The sequence below is a fragment of the Hypomesus nipponensis genome, chromosome 10 (genome assembly GCF_054491055.1).
Source record: "Hypomesus nipponensis isolate SF chromosome 10, ASM5449105v1, whole genome shotgun sequence".
Taxonomy (NCBI): domain Eukaryota; kingdom Metazoa; phylum Chordata; class Actinopteri; order Osmeriformes; family Osmeridae; genus Hypomesus; species Hypomesus nipponensis.
In genome coordinates, this window is record NC_140370.1 from 11,790,303 (window position 1) to 11,812,343 (window position 22,041).

At 51.4% G+C, this 22,041-nt stretch overlaps 1 protein-coding gene across 1 annotated transcript in view; it reads left to right on the forward strand.

Annotated features, from left to right (window-relative positions):
• The window catches only part of LOC146271736 (receptor-type tyrosine-protein phosphatase F-like), a 108,247-nt gene that overhangs the window by 67,212 nt on the left and 18,994 nt on the right, over window positions 1–22,041 (forward strand). Inside the window, 14 exon segments of the mRNA XM_084706537.1 lie at window positions 189–215; window positions 218–457; window positions 1,300–1,881; window positions 2,070–2,203; window positions 2,781–2,925; window positions 4,896–5,201; window positions 6,074–6,267; window positions 10,625–10,651; window positions 13,510–13,627; window positions 13,853–14,431; window positions 15,103–15,200; window positions 15,647–15,903; window positions 16,896–16,974; window positions 17,376–17,600. Coding sequence (XP_084562663.1) covers window positions 189–215; window positions 218–457; window positions 1,300–1,881; window positions 2,070–2,203; window positions 2,781–2,925; window positions 4,896–5,201; window positions 6,074–6,267; window positions 10,625–10,651; window positions 13,510–13,627; window positions 13,853–14,431; window positions 15,103–15,200; window positions 15,647–15,903; window positions 16,896–16,974; window positions 17,376–17,600 — 3,011 coding nt within the window.

Sequence of the window (22,041 nt, forward strand, 5' to 3'; positions counted from 1 at the left end):
CATTTACACAGTTGTGGTTTGAATTTTAAGCCACTTCAGTCTCCCGCAGAAAGTCAACGTTCTTACGTAATGCCAACACACACAGACCGGTGCTCTCTCTGTTGTGAGTAAACCATGTACAGCACGATACGTAAGGTATGTATCCAAATCCAGAGAGGCTCACTCTCACCCCTCTCCGTCTCCCCCAGTGCGCCGTGTCCCCCCGCGCTTCTCCATCCCCCCACCAACCACGAGGTGATGCCGGGCGGGAGCGTCAACCTGACATGCGTGGCGGTGGGCTCCCCCATGCCCTACGTCAAGTGGATGATGGGCCAGGTGGAGCTGACCAAGGAGGAGGAGATGCCCGTGGGACGCAACGTGTTGGAAGTCACCAACATCCGAGAGTCAGCCAACTACACCTGTGTGGCCATATCCTCCCTGGGGATGATCGAGGCCACCGCACAGGTCACAGTCAAAGGTAAGAGGTCGCTGGGTGGGCTGGGTTCGGTTACTTGATGTTTCCTTTTTTTCGTCATTTTGTGCCCTGCTCGTTTGAATTTGCGGACCATTCCTCAGACTTGCGCTAGCGTTATCAGAAACTTGCCCAGAAGCATGTTTCAAAATAGTCTTTTGATTGTGAAGTATTTAGCTATAGGAGGGACCTTCTGAATGTAATTGTGGGTATTGGGGCTGAAAAAGAGAGGCTTTGGGAGCACCTAAGATGATTCTGGCTGTGAATGTGTACCCAAACCAGATGTTTTGACTGCTACGTGTGTGTGCAGGCGTATGTGTGCTGTTTGAGTGTGTGTATGCTGTCTGCCTGGCCAGCCTCTGTTATCTGCCGTTGTCTGTATTGATCCCACTTCGCACTTAGCCGGTCAATACTGAGAATGTCACAGTCATTTATATGGACTGCTGCTATGCAGACAGACTTAAAGACACAATAGACGGCCTCTCCTTTTTGTTGCTCTTCATCAGTTTCTATGAATAGAAGTCAGCTCTGCAATCTTCTTCTGTTGTCAATGATGGCTTAGCATTGTCTGGACAATTTCTAATCGTCATTCGAAATGATAGTGGCAAAATGTTCTTTGACAATATACTTTTAGTATTAGATTCTCTGTGATTAAAAAAATGCTCTGTGATTATTGCCTATGCCACCACAAGACAACACAGTGGAGTTTTCAGGATTGACACATCTTCCTGTTCCGTAAAGGCGCCAGAACAGCACAGACCTAACCGTTGTTTCTGTCATGTTAGGCGAACGTCACACGTGTATCATTCTATTTTGTGCACCTCAACATCTCTCTTCCCCACCTTCAGCCCTGCCCAAGCCCCCCGCCTCGCTCATCGTCACGGAGACCACCGCCACCAGCGTGACCCTGACGTGGGATTCGGGGAACCCGGAGCCCGTGTCCTACTACATGATCCAGTACCGGGCGAAGGTGTCCGACACCGGCTTCCAGGAAGTGGACGGCGTGGCCACCACGCGCTACAGCATCGGCGGCCTCAGCCCCTACTCCGAGTACGAGTTCCGCGTCATGGCCGTCAACAACATCGGCCGCGGGCCGCCCAGTGACCCCGTGGAGACTCGCACGGGCGAGCAGGCCCCCTCCTCGCCGCCGCTGGCGGTGCAGGCGCGCATGCTGAGCGCCAGCACCATGCTGGTGCAGTGGGAGCCGCCCGAGGAGCCCAACGGGCAGATCCGGGGCTACCGGGTGTACTACACCTCGGACATGGACGCCCCGCTCAGCGCCTGGCAGAAGCACAACACGGACGACAGCAGGCTGACCACCATCTCCAGCCTGACCACGGACATCACCTACAGCCTGCGCGTCCTGGGCTTCACCTCGGTGGGGGACGGGCCCCCCTCCGACGTGCTGCAGGTCAAGACCCAGCAGGGAGGTGAGGGAAACATACAGCGAGTGTGTGTGTGTGTGTGTGTGCACTGGCTTAAATATGATTGTTATTCTCTTGAGTTCTGCACTGCCAGCCCTCTCTAAATCAAGGTATTGTTAAGGACAGTGTTTCCTTTCCTTTCTCTGGCAACAAGCCTGGTTTATGGCCCTGTCTGTCTGTCCCTTTGTGTCCAGTTCCTGCCCAGCCATCCAGCTTCGAGGCAGAGGCCGAGCTGGACACGCGCATCATGCTCACATGGCTGTGGCCGGTCCAGGACTCCATCACCAAGTATGAGCTGCAGTACTGGGAGGCTGACTCTGCCAACAAGGTAGGTCGTGCGAGCCTTGGAGTCATTCTTTCTGTGTGTCTCTCTCTCTGTCGCTCGTCTGTGTCTTTCACTTTCACACAAACAAAGAGGGAGTTTCACAACTGACTGTGAGGTAGCAGACAGATGGCTTTTTTTCCGAGCTATTTTACGATGCAATTTCGAGGAATGGGGTGTTCGTGGTTTGAGTCACGGCTGCAGTATTAGAAATACAGCCTCTTGTGTGGCTGGAGATAAAGATTTGGCCGATATTGACGGGCAGCGCAATTATCCTGGACTGCTCCTCAATGTCAATCCCTGTAATAACCTCCTTGGTCTGTATCTGGACTGGAAGAAAAACTCAGACAATCAATATGCATTGAGAACAATTTTACCTTGCACAAATGTGTGTTTAATACCTGTTTAATCTAAGTTTGTATGCCGGCACTCAACTTCACTGCATAATCTTTTTTCAAGATCAATATTTTGCTGCAAACATGTTCCACAATTTCACGACGCTATCATCAGGTTGGAATAATAGACCATGCCGTCTAAGACTGGTCTAGCCTGCTTGGATAACGAGTGTTCCAACCTCTTGTAGATCCACGTGACCTTCAACCCAGATGGCAAATATGCGGTTGAGGGCCTGAAGCCTGACACCCTGTACCGCTTCTCCCTGGCAGCCCGCTCTGAGATGGGCCTGGGGGTCTTCACCCAGCCCATAGAGGCCCGCACAGCCCAGTCCAGTAAGTCTCTCTCTCTTTCTCTCTCTCGATTTTCCTCCTCTTCAACTAACAGGTCAGTTAGTATGTTTAGGTTGCCCATAACTGACAGCTACACAGTCAGAGGAGGTTTTTTCAGGTTAGACTTGGGGTAAGGTATGCCCCCGAAACGTCCACCGCCTCTCCCTCCCTCACTTTGCCTCCCAAAGCCCTCTCCCTCTCCTCCTGCCTGACTGCTCTCTCCTTCTGCCCCTCGAGGGCTGAAGGCAACAAGTAGCCAAAGGTACAGTAGGTTCAGTGTGTCCCTCCCTGCATCCAGAAACTCTTTTCTAGTCATTTATAATTTGGCAATGAGTATTTTCTGTTTTATTACGAGTTGTTTTTGTATATCTGTTTTATATATGATATACTTTTTCTCTCTCTAAAAGCCAGAGCAATGAACCGAGTATGTCTCTATTACCACCCCCCCCACACACACACCCTGCCCTCAGAGCTAGCTACTCCTCACAGTGTAATGTGGCTGTGCTAAAGCTGAGCCAGCCCTAGCTTTCTCTCACACAAATGTCACACTCGTCTAGACAGAAGAATCAACAGGCGTGTCACACAGGATAGACGGAAGAGCTCCATCCTCACGGCCTTCGCTCTAGTCCCCCTATTTCACTTCATCTCAGAACATGTATCTATTTCCCTTCCTCCTCTCAGAGAGCTTTGATCTTGCGGCCGCTCTGTCAGGTCCTATACCTGCTGCTGTTTTGATACAGCTCCGGAACGCTTTCATTTTTTTTTTCATTTATTGTGTGGCCTCAGCAACTCTTTTTTTGTCAAATCTTTGTAGTGTTTCCCTCCTCTCTGCTTTTGACAGATTGGGGACCACCTGGTGAGACACACTTCAAATTTAGCTCCGTCTCATTTTTTGGGTGTGGTAGTGTTTTTATGTCACACCGCCCCTGCAATTCAGTTTCAGGTCCCAAAGAAAAGACTTTTATATAGAAATATTTTGTGTTGTTCATTACTCTGGTTATTTAGAAAGGCACAAAAAGAGGCATGCTACTATGAGAAAACACCCAGCTCTTGGTTTGGCCCACTCTCGTTCCTACACCTCACCCCTTTGAAGCTTTTTTTCTTTGTAGTTGCATCAAAGTTTCTTCAAGGTATGAGTAGCTGCATGCAGGGAATGAACATTTTTGTGTTTGATGCTTGGTATGGAATTATTTTTATTTTTTTAAGTTGAATCCCATTTAAATGTGTTTTGTTTATTTTGTTCCCCTGGACTTTAGAGATTTGGTCAAGTTATCAACAAAGTTTGGAACAAAAAGTCGCAGTAAACTACTTAACTAGACTGTTCAGACATCTAAAACCCTAATTACATTTCCTCTCCCAATTCACAAAACACTTCCCAGTGATAACATTTTGAATGCCTTGTTGCTAAACCATTTTTTAAAGACTGAGCAGGGGTGAGTAAGCATGCGTCGTGCGTTTGTGAGAAACTCTGTATCTGAGCTGTAAGGCTCAGCAGCACCTGGCAAACGCCAGCGGCTGTTATCAGTCTCAGGGCATCTGCGTCGACGTGTGAACACAAGTTAACATACTCACGCCCTGGTTCTCACATTCACACACCTATGGCCTTTTGATCACTCAGGCTGCATGCACCACTCACAGGAACAGGGAGGAAACAGCAGACCCAAGTCAGACCCGCTGTATGCTTATTGAGAACAGAGGTGTATACAGTAGTCACACAGTCTGTTTTAACGGTACCTTACGGTCACATTAAGCATTTGTGTGTACCAGAAACACATAAAACCGGTTCTAGATCGCCTCGCCGCTAAGTGGAGTTTTACTCTATTTGTGAGACCAATCTCTCAGTTCAGAGGCTGCACCGTCAACCTTCCCTCCCCTGCTTGTATTTTTGTGTTTTTAGTTCAGTAGTAGTTTTGTTTGATCTGCCGCCCCACCCCCCACCCCCCCTCCCCCGTGTGGTTGTGCTCCCCTTGCAGCGCCCTCCGCCCCCCCTCAGGAGGTGCAGCTGTTCAGTCTCAGCTCCACCAGCCTCAAGGTGAGTTGGGTGGCCCCGCCCCCCGCCCGTCGCCACGGCGCCATTGTGCGCTACACTGTCAGCTACCAGGCCACGGACGGCGAGGACCCCGAGCGCCACCAGGTGTCTGGCATCGGCGCAGAAGCCTCCAGCTACGTGCTGGAGGGCCTGGAGAAGTGGACCGAGTATCAGGTGTGGGTGAGGGCCCACACAGACGTGGGCCCTGGGCCCGAGAGCTCCCCAGTACGGATCAAAACCAAAGAGGATGGTAGGTTTTTTTGCGGCCACCCCACCTTCCTTCCGATAAAAGGATGTCTTCACATCCCCCCCTCCCCCCGGCTTTGGGCACCGCTCCAGTTCCTTCCTGTCTTTCTTTGTGCCTCCACTCATACCTGTGGACGACCGCTTACTGGTGCTTCCAACTTCACTACTTTTCAGATCAGTTTGAAGGTAATGAACCATCAACTGTGGTCCCCATTTCTCCCCCTCACTCTCTCTGGCTCTCCTTTTGTCTCCTCTTTGACTTTGAGCCCCACTCTCCAACCGAGGCTGAGGCTCATCAACCTCACCGCCCACTTCTCTGGCTGCTCGTCTCCTTGTCCTCCGTCGTCCTCTCCACTCGGTTTTGTCCCCCCCTTCCTGTCGTTTCTGTCCTCATCCACAGTTCACGTCGGGCCCCCCCCTCTGAGCCTGGTGAAGTGGAGCACAACTCCATTCCTCCTCTCTTTCTCTCCCTTTTTTCCGTCTTCTTTTGTTCGCAGTGTGATAGCACATGAGAGAGTGTTCCTGAGAGGCAGCAGTCTATAATTAATGTGTTTGAAGTTGCTGAAAACCAGCTCATTCCCAAACTGTAATTAGAGACATTACACTCTCCTCTAGACTACGGGCTTCCAGGCGGAACCCGAAGAACCCGTATTTTGGGCGCACGGTAGAACCGGGGCCCTCTCAGACACGCCCCCTCATCCTCCTCAAACCACAGATGTGGAGAAACAGCCGGCGCTGCTGCCTCGGTGGCTCCGCCTCCTCATGCCACAGCCTACTGTATGCCAGCTCTGGTCCTTGGACAACATGTTCTGGATTGAGTCTAACCTCTCTCTCTCTGCCCCCACCCACCCCCCCTCTCCCCCTGTCCTCCTCCAGTGCCCGGAGCTCCCCCCAGGAAGCTGGAGGTGGAGGCTGTAAACTCCACGGCCATCCGGGTCGCCTGGAAGCCGCCTCTTCCAGGGAAGCAGCACGGCCAGATCAGAGGCTACCAGGTCATCTACTCGCGGCTGGAGAACGGCGAGCCTCGCGGCCAGCCCAACATCCTGGACGTGGCACTGCCAGAGGCCCAGGTACTCTTCTGATGGATGTTGTTGAGCTGTGTTTTTCTCTCTCGCTCCCCTTTTTTTGTCTTCCCACTCATTTCATCTCTCACTCTTCCCTTCTCACTTTTCTCTGGCACGCCTTCTCCTGCCTCTTTCAGTTGGTCACTTGCTTTCACTCTCTTTATTTTATATTTCTCTCTCCTGGGTCGTCTGTCTTTTTAAGTTCCCTTTCCTCTCTCCTACCCCATTTACACATACCCCCAACCCCCCCATCAGGACCAAGCCTATCTGATTTGTCTAGTTCCACATGTATTTCTTTTTCTTCTCTTTGTCTCTCACTTTCCCTCTTCCCTTCTCTCTCTCTGCCAACATGTGACACTTGACTCCAAATCACATTCAGACCAGTACCCACGTCCCTGTGCGCAGGATTAGGAAGTAGAATATGCGCCCAGCTAATTCAAATAGGTGTTAAATATTTCATGTGTGTATTACCTCAGCAAAGGCTTAAGGGGAATCAATCCTCCTCCCTTTGTGTCTCGACTATAATACGTATGCATTGCCTTGTTACTCTGTTTATAAATTAGACATATTTTGTCTCGGCTCGCTTTTGCACATTAATGCAAGCAGGAGAACCGACTCGTCCAAAGCTGAGAGGAGCCGTGAGATGGATGAGAGATCGTAATCCTTCAGAGGGATTCACAGATTCATGAATATCTTAAAACCCCCAACCTCTTTTTCTCTCACGGACTGGAGAGAAAGACTGAGAGGGAGATAGAAGAGAAGGAGAGTGGAAGAGGGAGATATTATCCCAGGGTTTCTCTGAAATGCCTCCCTGCCTCTGGACTGTTCTCTGGTGTCAAAGATCCTCTGGCACTCTCGGTTCTCCATAACTGGACCTTCACATTAAAACATGGATGTACTCCGCACTCCACCCCACAAACCCTATATGTGTCCAGACCGACCAGGTCCTTGGTCAGGAAGCGTCACCAGAGAAGCTGCCTGGTCGTAGGTGTGCGTCAGTACGTCTCGACGTTCAGCTGTGGGGGTTATCGAGACGAGCAGGGTCGCTAGTTCACTTCCCAGGGGGTGCTCAGCGACGCAGTGTCCTTGAGTTGGTCTGTGAAGCCTCACTTGCTTCAGTAACCACCTCCATGTGTACACGGACACGACTGAGGAGCCACCTCGGAGGATTGGAGACTGTTGGATCGCGCAGTGGCACCATGTCAGGGTGTGGTTATCTAAGTGTGTTTGGACAGCTGCTTCATTTGGTGGATATGGAAAGGGCTGTCCCTGGAAATGTTTTCATGTCAACTCTGCCAGATGACTTGTTATTTGAACTAGAGGTGATCCCTGCCTGTCCAGACATTAGTCTCCTTTCCGCCCTAATTGCACACAAAGTACAAACACTCTTGCACGCAGCCACCCACACATACCAGTACACATAAACGTTTTTTTTCTTTTTGTCTTCCTCATCATCTTCACCAGCCAGTTCAGTCCCTCCACTCTCACGCCAACTTTCAGAAACTCTGGCCAGTTTTATCTGACAGTTGAGTCATTACCATATCGTAGTGTGTCTAACCCCCAGGTTGAGTCACTGCTGTAGATAAGTGGGTTTCTGAGTTTCTCAGGCAGACTTGCCTGGACCTGCTGAAACCATGTTAAGGACCTCACAGTCTGGGAGCGTTCCTCCCTCTTTCATCACCCCAAAGGTGGTTGTCCCGCCATTGACGCACCCCAACGACTTTGTGGGAAACACATCGTCATAGTAACGTGAGAGAACTTGCGTGTTTGGTGGCGTCACCAGGCAATCTGAAGAAGCACAAAGAGCTTCTGACTCAGAGTTAACTAATCACTGGAGCACACACCCTTATTTGGTGGTGAAAGCCGTTGTTCCACATTAAAATGCCTGTCTATCACCTGTGTTACTGACAGCAAAGTGATAGAGCTGACCTCCAGCCTTAACTTTACCCAGTATACAGCTGATAGGATTGGAGGGGAAAGAACCCCCTTTGGCTATGAGCACATGTCTAAACTATCTGACTGGATTGGGGGGCAAAACCTTCACCTTGGTCCCATGCCCACTAGTCGGTGAGAAATTCTCTCACTACCTTTCTTTCTTTCTCTCTCTCTCTCTTTTCCTCCATCCCTCTCCCTCCTTTCATGGAGGAGAGCAGGACTTGTTTGTGTGTGGGCTGGTTAAGAGCCTCTCTTGTTTCCAAGCCGAAGCCCACACAGCGCCCTCATTTCCTTTCTAATTTTAAACAGGAGTGCGTGTTAACAGTCTGACGTAGCAGCCCTCGATCCAGCAGTATCGCTACCAAGGCCAGTGGCTCTGACCTGAGGGGGCTACCGTAGCTACACCTCTGACACATGACTCTATACTCCCTGCAGTAACACTGATACACTCACAACAGTTAGCTGTTAGCGTAGCGGCCCTTCATTTAGTTAGCTAACGTGAAATGCTATGACTATTTCCTAACCGCCTTTCAGAAGTGTCCTTGGCTTGACTTTTTGGGGTTCAGTGTGGTCCATTCTGACGTCTACTCCACACTGGTGCTTTAGGTTCATTTTATTTGACTACCCATTCAAATTCCTGTGTGTGTCAGAGGAGGAAGAAAGAGCGCCGTGCTTCACTGCCTCCGCAGCCTTGGCCGGCCCGAGATTGCAGTTGAATGGACTTTGTGGGGGGAAAAAAGGAAGAAAAAAAAAGAAGCACCTCAGCCCGTTTCCCTCTATCAATCACGACAGCTCCCTCTCTTCCACATCACTCGCTCCTGCTCTCTGTATTCTACCCACACATCTCAGCCATGGCTTCACAGTTGACTTTGCCCACCTGCAAATTACAGTACTCCCATTTGCACAAAAAGATGCTTATCAGCAACCATGTTTTCAACTCGCGTTGGCATTTGAAAATCATCATTTATTCAAATGTTGTCATATTTTCAGAGGCATTTAACTAATAGCAGAATAGCTGTGATAAAAAAGGATTACTCCTGAGATGAGATAAGAACTACTCCAGTGAGGCCTCTATAATGTGTCCCTTGCTGCGCTGTCATTCCCAGCACACAGCACTGTAAACAAATTAAGCAATTAGACACGCTACAAATTGTTATTCATAGTTGAGCTGCAGCTATTTGAAAATTGCTGTTGTAGGTTGGATATCTAGCTGCTACAGTCTATAGAGGGAGTGAGACAGCAGTTTGGACGAGGCGTCGACTGCAGCTCTGCCAGTCACCAGGGGGACTTAGTGTGGACTTGGTTTGGCTGGCACTCACTGCTTCATGATAAAGATTGTCTGGAGAGGAGAGCAAAGTCAAGCCTTCTGTTTCGTTTGTTTTTTTCCTTTAGTCTAAACTGAAGTTCAGCAGCACACTGTAACACACTCCAAACCAGCGGCCTTGGAGAAGGATTTGTGCGTTTCCGTCGTGGAAGGGACCAAGGGGGTGTGTGTTGAATGATAAGAAGAGAAAGAGAGAAATGACAGTGAAAGGAGAGGGTGAAGAGAATGTCAGACTGTCCGAGCGTGTCAGAGATGGTCACCACTGGTCACCCACTTCCTGTGCTCCACACAGCCTCCGTGTTCCTCTTGTTCACCCCCCCCCCCCCCCCCCCCCCCGGGGCTCCAGTCGCCTCTCTGAGGTGCAGCGAGGGGGCAGTGCTAAGCGCAGGCGTCTGCTCGGGCGCTGACGTTGGGGGTTTGATGTCACGGGGGCCGGCGGAGCGGCGATGGTAATAGGATTTCACGCTCTGCGCCATCGGAGCCTCGCAGCACGAAATGGGCTTTCACATCCCCCAGGAATAACTCTGGAGAAAGTTTGGAATAGACAATGTGTGTGTGGGTGGGTGTGTAAAGAAAATAACCTGTAATGTTCACTGGGCAAAGAAATAAAATGAACAGGATGAATGAATAGGGTCGGCCTCGGTTTTGTCTGCAAGGCTACCTGTAAAGTTTTGTGGCTGTTACGTCTCACATCGTTTTTTAGGATTCCTACTCAAAAACAAGGCAATGCATACTCTACGGTCTCATCATAGTCATTTGCGGTGTGGGAAGATGCCCTTGACTCTTTGCACAGTTGCATAGCCAGCATGCACCAACTCAAACATCCATCTATCTAGTTTACCCTGCACATTTAAACCGACCCATTTTTTCTCACCGGTCTCCTTCTCTCTAACTATCATGCCTCTGTCTCTTCTACACACCCTCTCTGTACCTTCTCTTTTCTCTCCCCGCTCTCCTCACTTCTCTAAAGCATGACATATGTCAGTCTTTAAGGGGGGGAAAAAAGGCGCAAGTCTTTTTTCCCTCAGGTCAGTAGTGCTGTCTGTCTCTGACTCACCCCCCCCCCTCCTCTCCTGTGTGTCCCATGTTTCTCTCCCCCCTCAGTGGGATATTGACGAGTCCACAGAGCATGTGAGTAACTCCAGAGTGTTGTGATGGGTTGTGCTGTCTGGGCTGGTTTCTCTCTCCCTCGCAGGCCTGCACGGCCTGTTGGGAGCGATCGGTGTGTGTGTTTTTGTGTGTGCGTGTGTGTGTGTGTGTGTTTTTGTGTGCTACAAACGATCTATGCTATATCTGTATGTGTTTCTTTTGAGAGAGTTCACAACTCCGTCATAGACCTAGCGAGAGACAAGGATGTCTTGGCAGATCACACTTGTTTGTATGGTGTGGGTCTGCACTTTGCACCAGCAGATCTATAAAGCAGAGCAACTCCTGTTTTCCTTTTTTTGACCGCTCGGCTGCCTCATTCTTCAGCAGCTCTTAGAACATGCAGAGACACAAAGATAATACCGACTGTAATCGTCACATGACCCAGGCACCTCCCACTGATGAAAATAGTACTGACATGACATGACATGACCTAAAGGCCAGGTGTCGTCGAGCGGGGTTTGATGTTGTTACAGACGTTAATAACCCCCCCACACACACACACACACACACACACGCATGTTACCCCTGCTGTTTGAGTAGGCACGCTCATCTAAAGGAAGACTGTTGCCTTTTATCATCTCCCACATCCAGAGGACTGCCGTCAGCAGGCTTTCATGTTCCTCACATTGTCCTCCCCGCTCTCTGTTCCTGTGCTACTGCCTGTCACACTCCTTAGTAGCTTATTACCTTCTCCAGGCCTCCTGTCACACTCACACATACTGTGAAGCCACAGCCACACACACGCCGACATCTTGACAGTTCCGAGACGCTATATAGCCTTTTTTTGTTGTTGCCTAAATAGACTTTTTGATGCCTTTTCTCCTTTCGGACCACTCACTGCACACTGTTGATTTGCCTTTACCCTGCTGGCATGAAGAAAAGCTATTGGGTGTAGCTGTCGATCCGCATGCATAAGGGGATGAATGTATACATGTTACAATGTGTGCCTGGAACATGCGTGTGCCATGACACTCTCTAAGTGCTAAGAGAGGATGTGGTGTTGGGGGCCTGTTCCCAGGCAGCGGTACACGTCACGGATGGTTCTTTCAGCTCATGATTAGCACCTGACAGAAGCAGGACTACAAGTTGTCAGAGAGAGACATCTGTTTATCCCTCGGTGTGTTTGTGCTAGCTTTCAGCCATGTTGGCAGGTACTGGAGGCAATAGATGCCAAGTCACTAATGAGCTGTGACTGGGTACAGACAGATGTCGGCATAACCTAATGAAGATTCTTAAAGGAATCTTGAACCCAGGAAACTTCAACTTCTGCCTTGGAAACAAACTGAGCAATATGAGTAACAAGATGACAGTGCACTGCCCATCTTATGTAGAGTGACAGTACTGTACATGGTCTCTAAAAAGATGGATGTTAGTACACGATGTGGCTCATTCTATCCGTAATACCTCAGTATATATAATACTTACAGCATTTGCTAGGGAAGGAGTTTCAACGCTATTTGACTTTGGAAGGAAGGGTAGATCAGGGTGAGTCCCAATATAGTCATTCTCGGCGATAAAAGAAATGAGCCCTCTCTTGTATAACTCAAAGAGGTTTTATGATAATTCAACATTTCTTCTCACTCAGTCGTCTCGAGCTCTCTCAAGAGCTACCCGGTTCTTAAAAAAAAAAAAAACACTGTGAAAACATCTTCAGGTTAGACATTATGTTAAATGTACTTAAATGCAGTCCATTCATTTACCATTTACTTTCCTGATTAGAAGATGAGGCATTACGGCAGAACTTTGTAATATTCAGAGAGCAGAGGAGCTTGGAAAGTCTTCCAGCAGTCAGGAAGGTTGGCTGGCTGGCTGGCTGGCTGGCTGGCTGGCTGGCTGGCAGGCTGGCAGGCAGGCAGTATTCTTGGTGTCCTCTCCGTGGCCCCAGTCACACGCAGAGAACTCCAGGATGTGTACTTAAGCCGCAGGCGTTAATTGGCTCAGAGTTCCAAGTGTGTGTCAGTGTGTTTTTGTGTGTCTTGTGTGTGTGTGTGTGTGTGTGGTAATACCGGTGGAGAGATGCAACCTGCTGTATTGAGCGCTATTCTTCAGAGTCATTATGCTGACAGATCTCCGGAGCTTTGAACAATGGTTGATTGTAATGTTTCTTAACAATTTTTTTTTATTGTGTGTTGTTGCTGGTTTGTTCAATGCCAACGTTATGTGTCAGTGTTTATTTCCTTCTGGCTTGCCAGCCATTTACAATAAGTGTCCTTGTTATAAAGAACAATGTGGCCTCTTTCAGCGAGAAAATACATCAGGCAAGTTCGAATTACAATTTGAGATGACAAGATATATTTAATTTGTTAGCTATCTCGAAACCAGTCAATCTCCCAGTGCATACAGTCTACTGTGGAATGGTTTCGGGCACATGCATAGTTTTTTTATTAAAAACATGGTAGATCCCATCGAGGTAAGTTGCCATGGTTACTCTTGAGTCTCAGGCTATGGCAAGTCAGAAGGTGTGAGCACTGGGGTTGTTCTGCTCTGTTGGTTGCTTCATGGGTAGCGTGTGCCTTGTGTGTGGGACACAAGTTTTTCCTGAGCAAGTTTGTTTCCAGGAACAACTCGTGGCCCAGTTTGTGGTGGACTGAGCGTCTTTAGAACCTTTCTCCATTACTGCTCTCAGTATTGATTGATGTACTGAATTTGAATTTGACTGGAACAATAAAATGCAGATGGATGGAGAAAGGCCACTAACTTTGTTTTTGGAGTTCCTTTATATCCGGGGGATAAGCGCTTGTGTGAGGGTCGGCCCATTTTGGACATGCTGAGTCCCCAGGCTGACACTTTGACCTTTCTTTGTCGACCTCTGACCTTTTGTGTGATATTCTGTGTCCCAGGAGTCTTTCATCACAGGGCTCCACGCCGAGACCACCTACTCGGTTACCGTGGCAGCCTACACCACCAAAGGAGATGGTGCTCGCAGCAAAGCCAAAGTGGTCACCACCACGGGAGCAGGTAACACGCATGACCAGCTCACTGTCTGCAATAACATGCCCCTGCGGACCACTGATATACTTTATCACTGATATACACTGATATACTGATATACTGATTATTGATCAGGTTTCCAGCAACACATTGTTCTCTTTCTGTCTGTCTGTCTCTGTCTCTCTCTTTGTCTCTCTCTCTCTCTCTCTCTCTCTGCCTCTCTCTGTCTCTTTCTCCCCTCTCCCCCTCCAGTGCCAGGCAAGCCCACCATGATGATCAGCACCACCAACTGGAACACGGCCCTGATCCAGTGGCAGCCCCCTAAGGAGATGGTGGGGGAGCTGATGGGCTACCAGCTGCAGTACAAGCGCGTGGAGGAGGAGGCCTACACGTCCCGCGAGTTCAAGAAGACGGACGCCCACCACACGGCCACCGGCCTGCACAAGGGCGCCACCTACGTGTTCCGCCTGCGCGCTCGCAACCGGGCGGGCGCGGGCGAGCCGTACGTGAAGGAGATCAGCACGCAGGAGGACGTGCCCAGCGGCTTCCCCGTCAACCTGCGCGTGACGGGCCTCACCACCTCCAGCACCCAGCTGGCCTGGGAGCCGCCGGCGCTGGCCGACCGGAACGGCAAGATCGTCCAGTACGTGGTGGTGTACCGCGACATCAACAGCCAGCAGAACACCACCAACCGCACGGTGGACACGCGCATGACCATCCAGGGCCTGAAGCCCGACACCACCTACGACATCCGGGTGCAGGCCTTCACCGGCCAGGGGCCGGGGCCCATCAGCCCCAGCATCCAGAGCAGGACCATGTCCACCTCTCCAGGTGAGGGAGGGAGCGCGTCACCACGCCGCGCCGTCGCGGACACGAGCCATGTCTCTAGGCTGCCCCCCACACCCTCTCTCACTCACACACACACACACCGCGATCCGACAGAAATTCGACACGGTCATCCTGTGACGAGAGTGATTAAGATGGCTCCGATGTGTTCAGTGCGCTCGCATCTTCTTCAACCTTTCCTTCCTCCCGACGTTCTCTCCCGATCCAGTCCAGATGGATTCATCCAGCCCTAATCTCATGACATGCCACCGCCACACGCTCTCTCCTCTCACACATGTGCAGCACAGCAGGCTCCCCCTCCGACATCATCACCCTCTAACGATCACATCTCTCATACAGTAGAGCTCTATTTTAAGACCCACCCCCCATGTTCCCCGCCCTCCTGTGTATGTTACATTTCATGGTAGTGGTGGTGACCCGGTGAGTGAATATTTTAGTCCCGGTTGGGGAACAGATGAAGGGGTTTTTGGAGAACGTTGGTTATCTTTTATCAAACATGAGCGGTACAACATGGTTGTTGTTGTTGTTGTATTAAGCCCCCCACCCCCCCCCAACGTGTTTCTGCCCCTGTGACAGACGTGGGTCACGTTGCTTATCCATGTGTGTCGTCAGGAACATAGTCATGCCTAAACTCGTTTCCATCCGTTGCAACGCAGCCTTCGCCACGAGCTTTGGGGTCAAAGCCGTCATGAAGACGTCCGTCCTGCTCACGTGGGAAGTGCCAGAAAACTACAAGTCCCAAGTGCCTTTCAAGGTGAGAGCCCATGCATGTCGGGAGCATGTGTATTGTGGAGAACTACCTCGTCCACTTTCACGTCCACTCATGAAGTGGTGATTAATAAGCCTTGTCTAAACGACTATATTCCTCATTGTAATGGAGTGCAGTCACTTCTGAGGTGTGTAAATGATTCCGTATGCACCAGTGAGTAGAGTGGAATACTTATGGTATGTACACTCCTGCATGGGGAATGAGGTATTAAATAGGTAAACAGATGGTTATCTAAGCTCTGCTATGACAGTCTATATGACTGGGAGCGTTTGACGCATCTGAATAAGTGACAGAGCGTGTGGGTGTGTGTGTGTATGTGTGTGTGTGCGTAGTGTGTGTGTGTGTGTGTGTGTCTTAAGACATTTGTGTGCATCCAGCCTTAGGTGTGAGTGTCTTGACAGCCAAACCCTCTCCCCATTCCTCCCGGGCAGATCCTGTACAACCAGCAGAGTGTGGAGGTGCAGGGGAACCTGAAGAGGAAGCTGATCACGCGGCTGCAGCCGGACACGGAGTACTCCTTCGTGCTGATGAGCCGGGGGAACAGCGCCGGCGGGCTGCAGCAGCAGGTGTCCATCCGCACGGCCCCAGACCTGCTCCGCACCAAGCCCGTCCTCTACAGCCACCAGCAGGCTCAGGGAGGCAAGCTCACCATCGACCTGCCCACGGTCCACACCAGCGCTAAAGTCAGGTCAGTAGCCAGTCCACAGTGGAGACCACCGCAGCAGTGACTGGACCGCCACACGCCAACCTTTCAAAGTGGGACAGACTAGATGGGTATCGCTATCGTGCTGATTGTCTTGGTGATCTTACTATAGATCCCCAGCGTGATATTCAGAGTCAGTCCTTACCTTTGGATCCCACTCCAGCTTATGAACCATTATAATCAAAACGCAGAATGTCTGCGCTTGATTCCTCCTCTCAGCCCCTGCTGCCCCCTCCGACCCAACCCCCCCCTCCCCACACTCCATCTCTCCTCAAGGTAACCAAGGTGAGGGTGGAGGGGGCGCATGCTCTGATGGATAAAAAAAGATTACTCGTCTGTCAAGACTCGCCCAGTCTGAGCTCAGATTGACATTTGGAGAGGAGGTGATTGGGGTGGGATGGGGTGGTGTTTTGTTAGAAACGTCTTATCAGACTCAGGGCGGAGAGGAACTGAAAGCATAGTTCCAAGGTGGAGGGAGGGAGGGAGGGAAGGAGGAGGGGAGGGAGGGAGGGAGGGAGGGGGGGAGGGGGGAGGGAGGGAGGGATAAAGACAGACAGAATTTAATGTTCTGGTAGCAGACACAAGAGCTTGCGCCCACCTGAGAGAGTCCTACGGGTGTCTGCGCTCGATTGAAGCGGTTCTCTGCGGGGATGCCAAGATTGTTCTACACTCGTCCACTGATGGTGATTGATCGCTTGGATGATTACCCTGTGAGAGCTTGGAATTCAATCTGTCTGTAGCTCTCTGACCTTGACCTCCAGAACCCACCTCTTCTGTGCCTGTAGATCATCCAGCCTGTGCCCAGGCCTAAACATTGCAAATAATGGGAAACAGCAATAAGGGCTTAACTTTATTATCTGGCATTTCTGTTTCCTATAATACATTTAACAATGCAGCTGCTTTGTCCGATGGTTTGGTTTGTTGAGATGATTACGTTTGAAATGAGTGAAACACCTGTGTGAACTTTGACCTGACAGGTGGTATTACATTGTGGTGGTGCCAGTGTCCTCGTCGTCACGGAAATGGGAGAACCCAGATGAGATGGATTTAGATGAGGTGGGTGTCCGCCTTTCATCCGATTTTTCCTCAGCCTGCTCTGATTGGCTGGTCCTACTATTTGAAATATGAATATAATAATATTATTTTATATTATATGCACATACATGTGCCGCTGACTGCCTCGGTGACAGGTCATCTTTGTGTGCCGTCACCCCTGCCTTGACCTCTGTCACCTCCTGGTCTTTGCACCTTGACCCCTGCGTTGACCTCTGTCACCTCCTGGTCTTTGCACCTTGACCCCTGCGTTGACCTCTGTCACCTCCTGGTCTTTGCACCTTGACCCCTGCCTTGACCTCTGTCACCTCCTGGTCTTTGCACCTTGACCCCTGCCTTGACCTCTGTCACCTCCTGGTCTTTGCACCTTGACCCCTGCCTTGACCTCTGTCACCTCTCCACAGTTGCTGGAGTCAGGCGAGGGCCCCATCCTGAGGCGAAGGCGCCAGGCAGACTCTCCCAGACCCTACATCGCCGCCAAGCTGGACTCCCTCCCCGCCACCTTCACCCTGGGGGACGAGAAGAGGTACAACGGCTTCTACAACATGGCCCTGCCGGGCCAGCAGCAGCACCTGTGCTTCGTGCTGGCAGCCCTCGTGGAGCAGGACGAGGACAGCAGCGACAAACCCGTAAGCGCCGCTCTGATGAGGTCGCTACCTGCACACACTGAAGCTCGCTCTATCTCTGTCTCCCTCTCTCTGTCTGTCTCTCTCTTTCGCTCTCTCAAACACCCACAGACCTAGACCAGCAGTCCTGTGGTTGTCTAGTAAGCATGCTATCAGGCCTTCCACTACTCAGCAGTCGCGAGGACCAGCTCAGAGGGACAGCTTGTCCGTTCAGCTCGACGCGGGAGTCTGTGTGCTGGTCTTTTTTGCAGCACCACTCTGGGCTGTCCAGCTCTCGTACACTCGTCAGTCAGCCCTGGTCTGTAGGTGACTGTCCTGCAGCACAGTGAGAGTCAAATACACTGGCTCAGAGCCTCTAGGAACACCCCAGTCATACATATTCACCAGGCTGCCTCTCTGGTAGCATTCAGCGCTGCATGTCCACACCAAAGCCTCTCCTGCCCCTCCCCTTCCCTCTTTCTCTCTGTTTGTCTCGCTTTTTCGTTTTTTTCGACCTCGCTTTCTTCTCCTCTCCTTTCCTCACCTCCTCCCGCCACCGTGAAGAGTCCAGAGCAGATTGATTTGGTGCAGCTGGAGTTTCCGATGCGAGGAGCATGGTTGTCCCGGGCACGGGGAGCTGTGTAATGCAGAGCTGATTCCCATGAAGAGGTCTTCTTAAGTGTTCCTAAAGCCTCGCTATTCATCCCCCCCCCGTCCCCCCTGCTTGGAGGTGGAGAGGGAGTGGGGCTACGGTGGAGGATGAGTGACCCTGGGACGATCCACTTCAAAGGGGACTGTTAAGCCCTTCGCCCCCGCACCCCAACTTCTGCCCCCTCCTCGCCCACCGTCACTAATGTTCCAGAACCCTGAGTGTGGATGATACACTGTAGATAGACTCAATCACACCGGTCAGCCTGGCCTCGTCTCCTGGTGGAATCAATGCTGAGCTCAAACGGTCTACGGCAGTGGTTCTCATCCCTGGTCCTCAGGGACCCCCTGTCCTGCATGTTTTAGATGTTTCCCTGCTCCAATACACCTGATTCAAATGAATGGGCCGTTATCTAGTTATGCAGAAGCCTGTTAACGACCACTCATTTGAATCGGGTGTGTTAGAACAGGGAAACATCTAAAACATGCAGGACAGGGGGTCCCTGAGGACCAGGGTTGAGAACCACTGGTCTACGGATCCATCCAGACTGACAGTAGCGTTTGCGTGCAGTAGCTTAATCTCCGTGGTGACACCTTGAGGTGTTGTCAACCCCGCGTGAAGCCCTATGTCAGGCTGTAGCATATACAGGCTGAAAGTCTGCAGGGTCATTTATTAGTCACTGGTCCTCTGGAAGGTACTAAATCCCACCCAGGGAAGTAACACCGGTGTGAAGTAAATGACTTGTGTCTTTACATCGTAGCCCCCTAGTACACATCAAATACACCCAACTCCTTCTTAATTACCACTCACTCAACATCCCACTCTTAAACGGTGACAGTGGCGGCGCGAAAAATGGAGAGAAAAAGAGAAGGCAAGAGGGAGGGAGGAAGAGGACGAGTGCCTTCATGTCACAGTGGTACCCCAGGCAGATAAACAAGCTGGAGGAGGTGTGAAATGGGATGATGGATGCTGGGTGTGTATAAACAGTATCATTTAAAGCGAGGAGAGAGAGGAGGGGGGAGCGAGAGAGAGAGAGAGAGAGGAGTAAGGGATGAATGTGGGGAGCATGAGATATTGTATGATGTGTGATAGAGAGGAAGAGAGGGGTTGTGAGAGAGGAAGACAGGGGCTGTGAGAGAGGAAGAGAGGGGCTGTGAGAGAGGAAGAGAGGGGATGTGAGAGAGGAAGAGAGGGGCTGTGAGAGAGGAAGAGAGGGGCTGTGAGAGAGGAAGAGAGGGGCTGTGAGAGAGGAAGAGAGGGGCTGTGAGAGAGGAAGAGAGGGGCTGTGAGAGAAGGGGTCTCCTCTGTCCCGTCAGAAGCCTTGTCGGGGCTGGGGAGGATGAGAGCGGAAGGGAGAGGAGGGACGGGCTGTGCAAATGTGTTTGCTCAGTGACTTTGATATGAGAAGGTAAGCCAGAAACAGAGAACATTCTGCAGTGTGTACCGCAGTTGTGTTCAAAGGACATTTAATAGGTTTTGGCGAGGCAGAGAGGGGTGGAGGGGGTTGCTTGGTGGGGTGTTGATGGAGGAGGCCAATGAGTGCCACGGAGAGAGAGAGGAGGAAACTGCCAGGAGAGACAGAGGAGAGAGACAGAGAGGAGAGAGACAGAGAGGAGAGAGACAGAGGAGAGAGAGACAGAGAGGAGAGAGACAGAGAGGAGAGAGACAGAGAGGAGAGAGAGAGAAGAGAGACAGAGAGGAGAGAGACAGAGAGGAGAGAGACAGAGAGGAGAGAGACAGAGGAGAGAGAGACAGAGAGGAGAGAGACAGAGAGGAGAGAGAGAGAAGAGAGACAGAGAGGAGAGAGACAGAGAGGAGAGAGACAGAGAGGAGAGAGACAGAGGAGAGAGAGACAGAGAGGAGAGAGACAGAGAGGAGAGAGACAGAGAGGAGAGAGACAGAGAGGAGAGAGACAGAGAGGAGAGAGCCAGAGAGGAGAGAGACAGAGAGGAGAGAGAGAGAAGAGAGACAGAGAGGAGAGAGACAGAGAGGAGAGAGACAGAGAGGAGAGACAGAGAGGAGAGAGACAGAGAGGAGAGAGACAGAGAGGAGAGAGACAGAGGAGAGAGACAGAGGAGAGAGACAGAGGAGAGAGACAGAGGAGAGAGACAGAGAGGAGAGAGACAGAGAGGAGAGAGACAGAGAGGAGAGAGAGGAGGGTCAGCTCTCAGGGTTAGCGGGGACCTGCGGCGCCGTCTCTGTTCCTCCCAGATAAAAGCTGCATTAGCAGAAACAGACTGACAAACAGGCCGTGCTACTCTTATGCGCCCCACTTTTCCCTCCCACACACATTTGCAAACACACACATACAAACTGACACACATTCTCTCTCACACACACACACACACACACACACCACACACACACGGTGAGACAATGAAGAAGTCTTGGGTCAGTGCGATTTCGCAGCCGCCTCAGGAAGGCACACAACAGCCGTGTCTTGACACGTATATTCGCTTATTTGTCTGGCTGCCATGTTCTCTACGTTGCTTTGAAGACGCGAGGTGGATGGTGAGGTCGAGTGCTGCGGCGTGTTCCTGGGGGTTTCTCATCAGGGACTCGGGGCTCACCAAGACAGCCAGCACCTCCGCTGGCTAACTGAGGCACTGCTAGCCCCGCGGGTCAGAGAACTCTTACATTAGAGTTGTCTCTTTAGCAACACCCCCACACTCCCTCGACTTCGCTGTCTCCCCTCTCTGTCTCGCCCTGCGGAAGCTCACACCCTCTCTCTCTCTCACACACACACACACCCTCTCTCTCACCCTCTCTCTCTCTCTGTGATGGACTTTTGAGACTCTTGATAAAGGAGCAGGAAAAGTGAAGCAGAAGCGCTCTCGAACGAAACTTTATTACACAAAGGCAGACTCACACACACACACAGTCAATAAGGCTACAACACACATTCAGATGTGTGGTTACGCACACGCCCAGTCTGGCGTGATGCTATGGGCCCACTGTGGCTCTGTGCTGCCAGTGGTGGCTGGAGGGACTGCGTGACTGAGCTTTTATCAGATAGGACGATTCAAATGACGGATCCCAGTGTTTGCTCTGAGCGTCACAAAGCACTCTCATTTTGTTCCTCTCTCTTCCTCTCTCTTCCTCTCTCCTCTCTCTTCCTCTCTCCTCCTCTCTCTTCCTCTCTCCTCTTCTCTCCTCCTCTCCTCCTCTCTCTTCCTCTCTCCTCCTCTCTCTTCCTCTCTCCTCCTCTCTCCTCCTCTCTCCTCCTCTCTCTTCCTCTCTCCTCCTCTCTCCTCCTCTCTCCTGCTCTCTCCTCCTCTCTCTTCCTCTCTCCTTCTCTCCAATACGCTTCCCTTCTTTCTCACTCGGCTCCTCATTGCCTTTGCAAAGAGGCACAGCTGTGGTCGCTGGTCACACAAAGGATTCTCTGGATTGTCCTCAGCAAAGGGACAGGCTGTTCCCACGGGCAGCTTCCCATCTTCCTGCCATGCTCTTCATATGGACGGAACGGGGTGTGAATGGAGCCCAGGGTAGTGCCCTGGGGAGGGTAGCAGGGTAGTGCCCTGGGGAGGGTAGCAGGGTAGTGCCCTGGGGAGGGTAGCAGGGTAGTGCCCTGGGGAGGGTAGCAGGGTAGTGCCCTGGGGAGGGTAGCAGGGTAGTGCCCTGGGGAGGGTAGCAGGGTAGTGCCCTGGGGAGGGTAGCAGGGTAGTGCCCTGGGGAGGGTAGCAGGGTAGTGCCCTGGGGAGGGTAGCAGGGTAGTGCCCTGGGGAGGGTAGCAGGGTAGTGCCCTGGGGAGGGTAGCAGGGTAGTACCCTGGGGAGGGTAGCAGGGTAGTGCCCTGGGGAGGGTAGCAGAGAC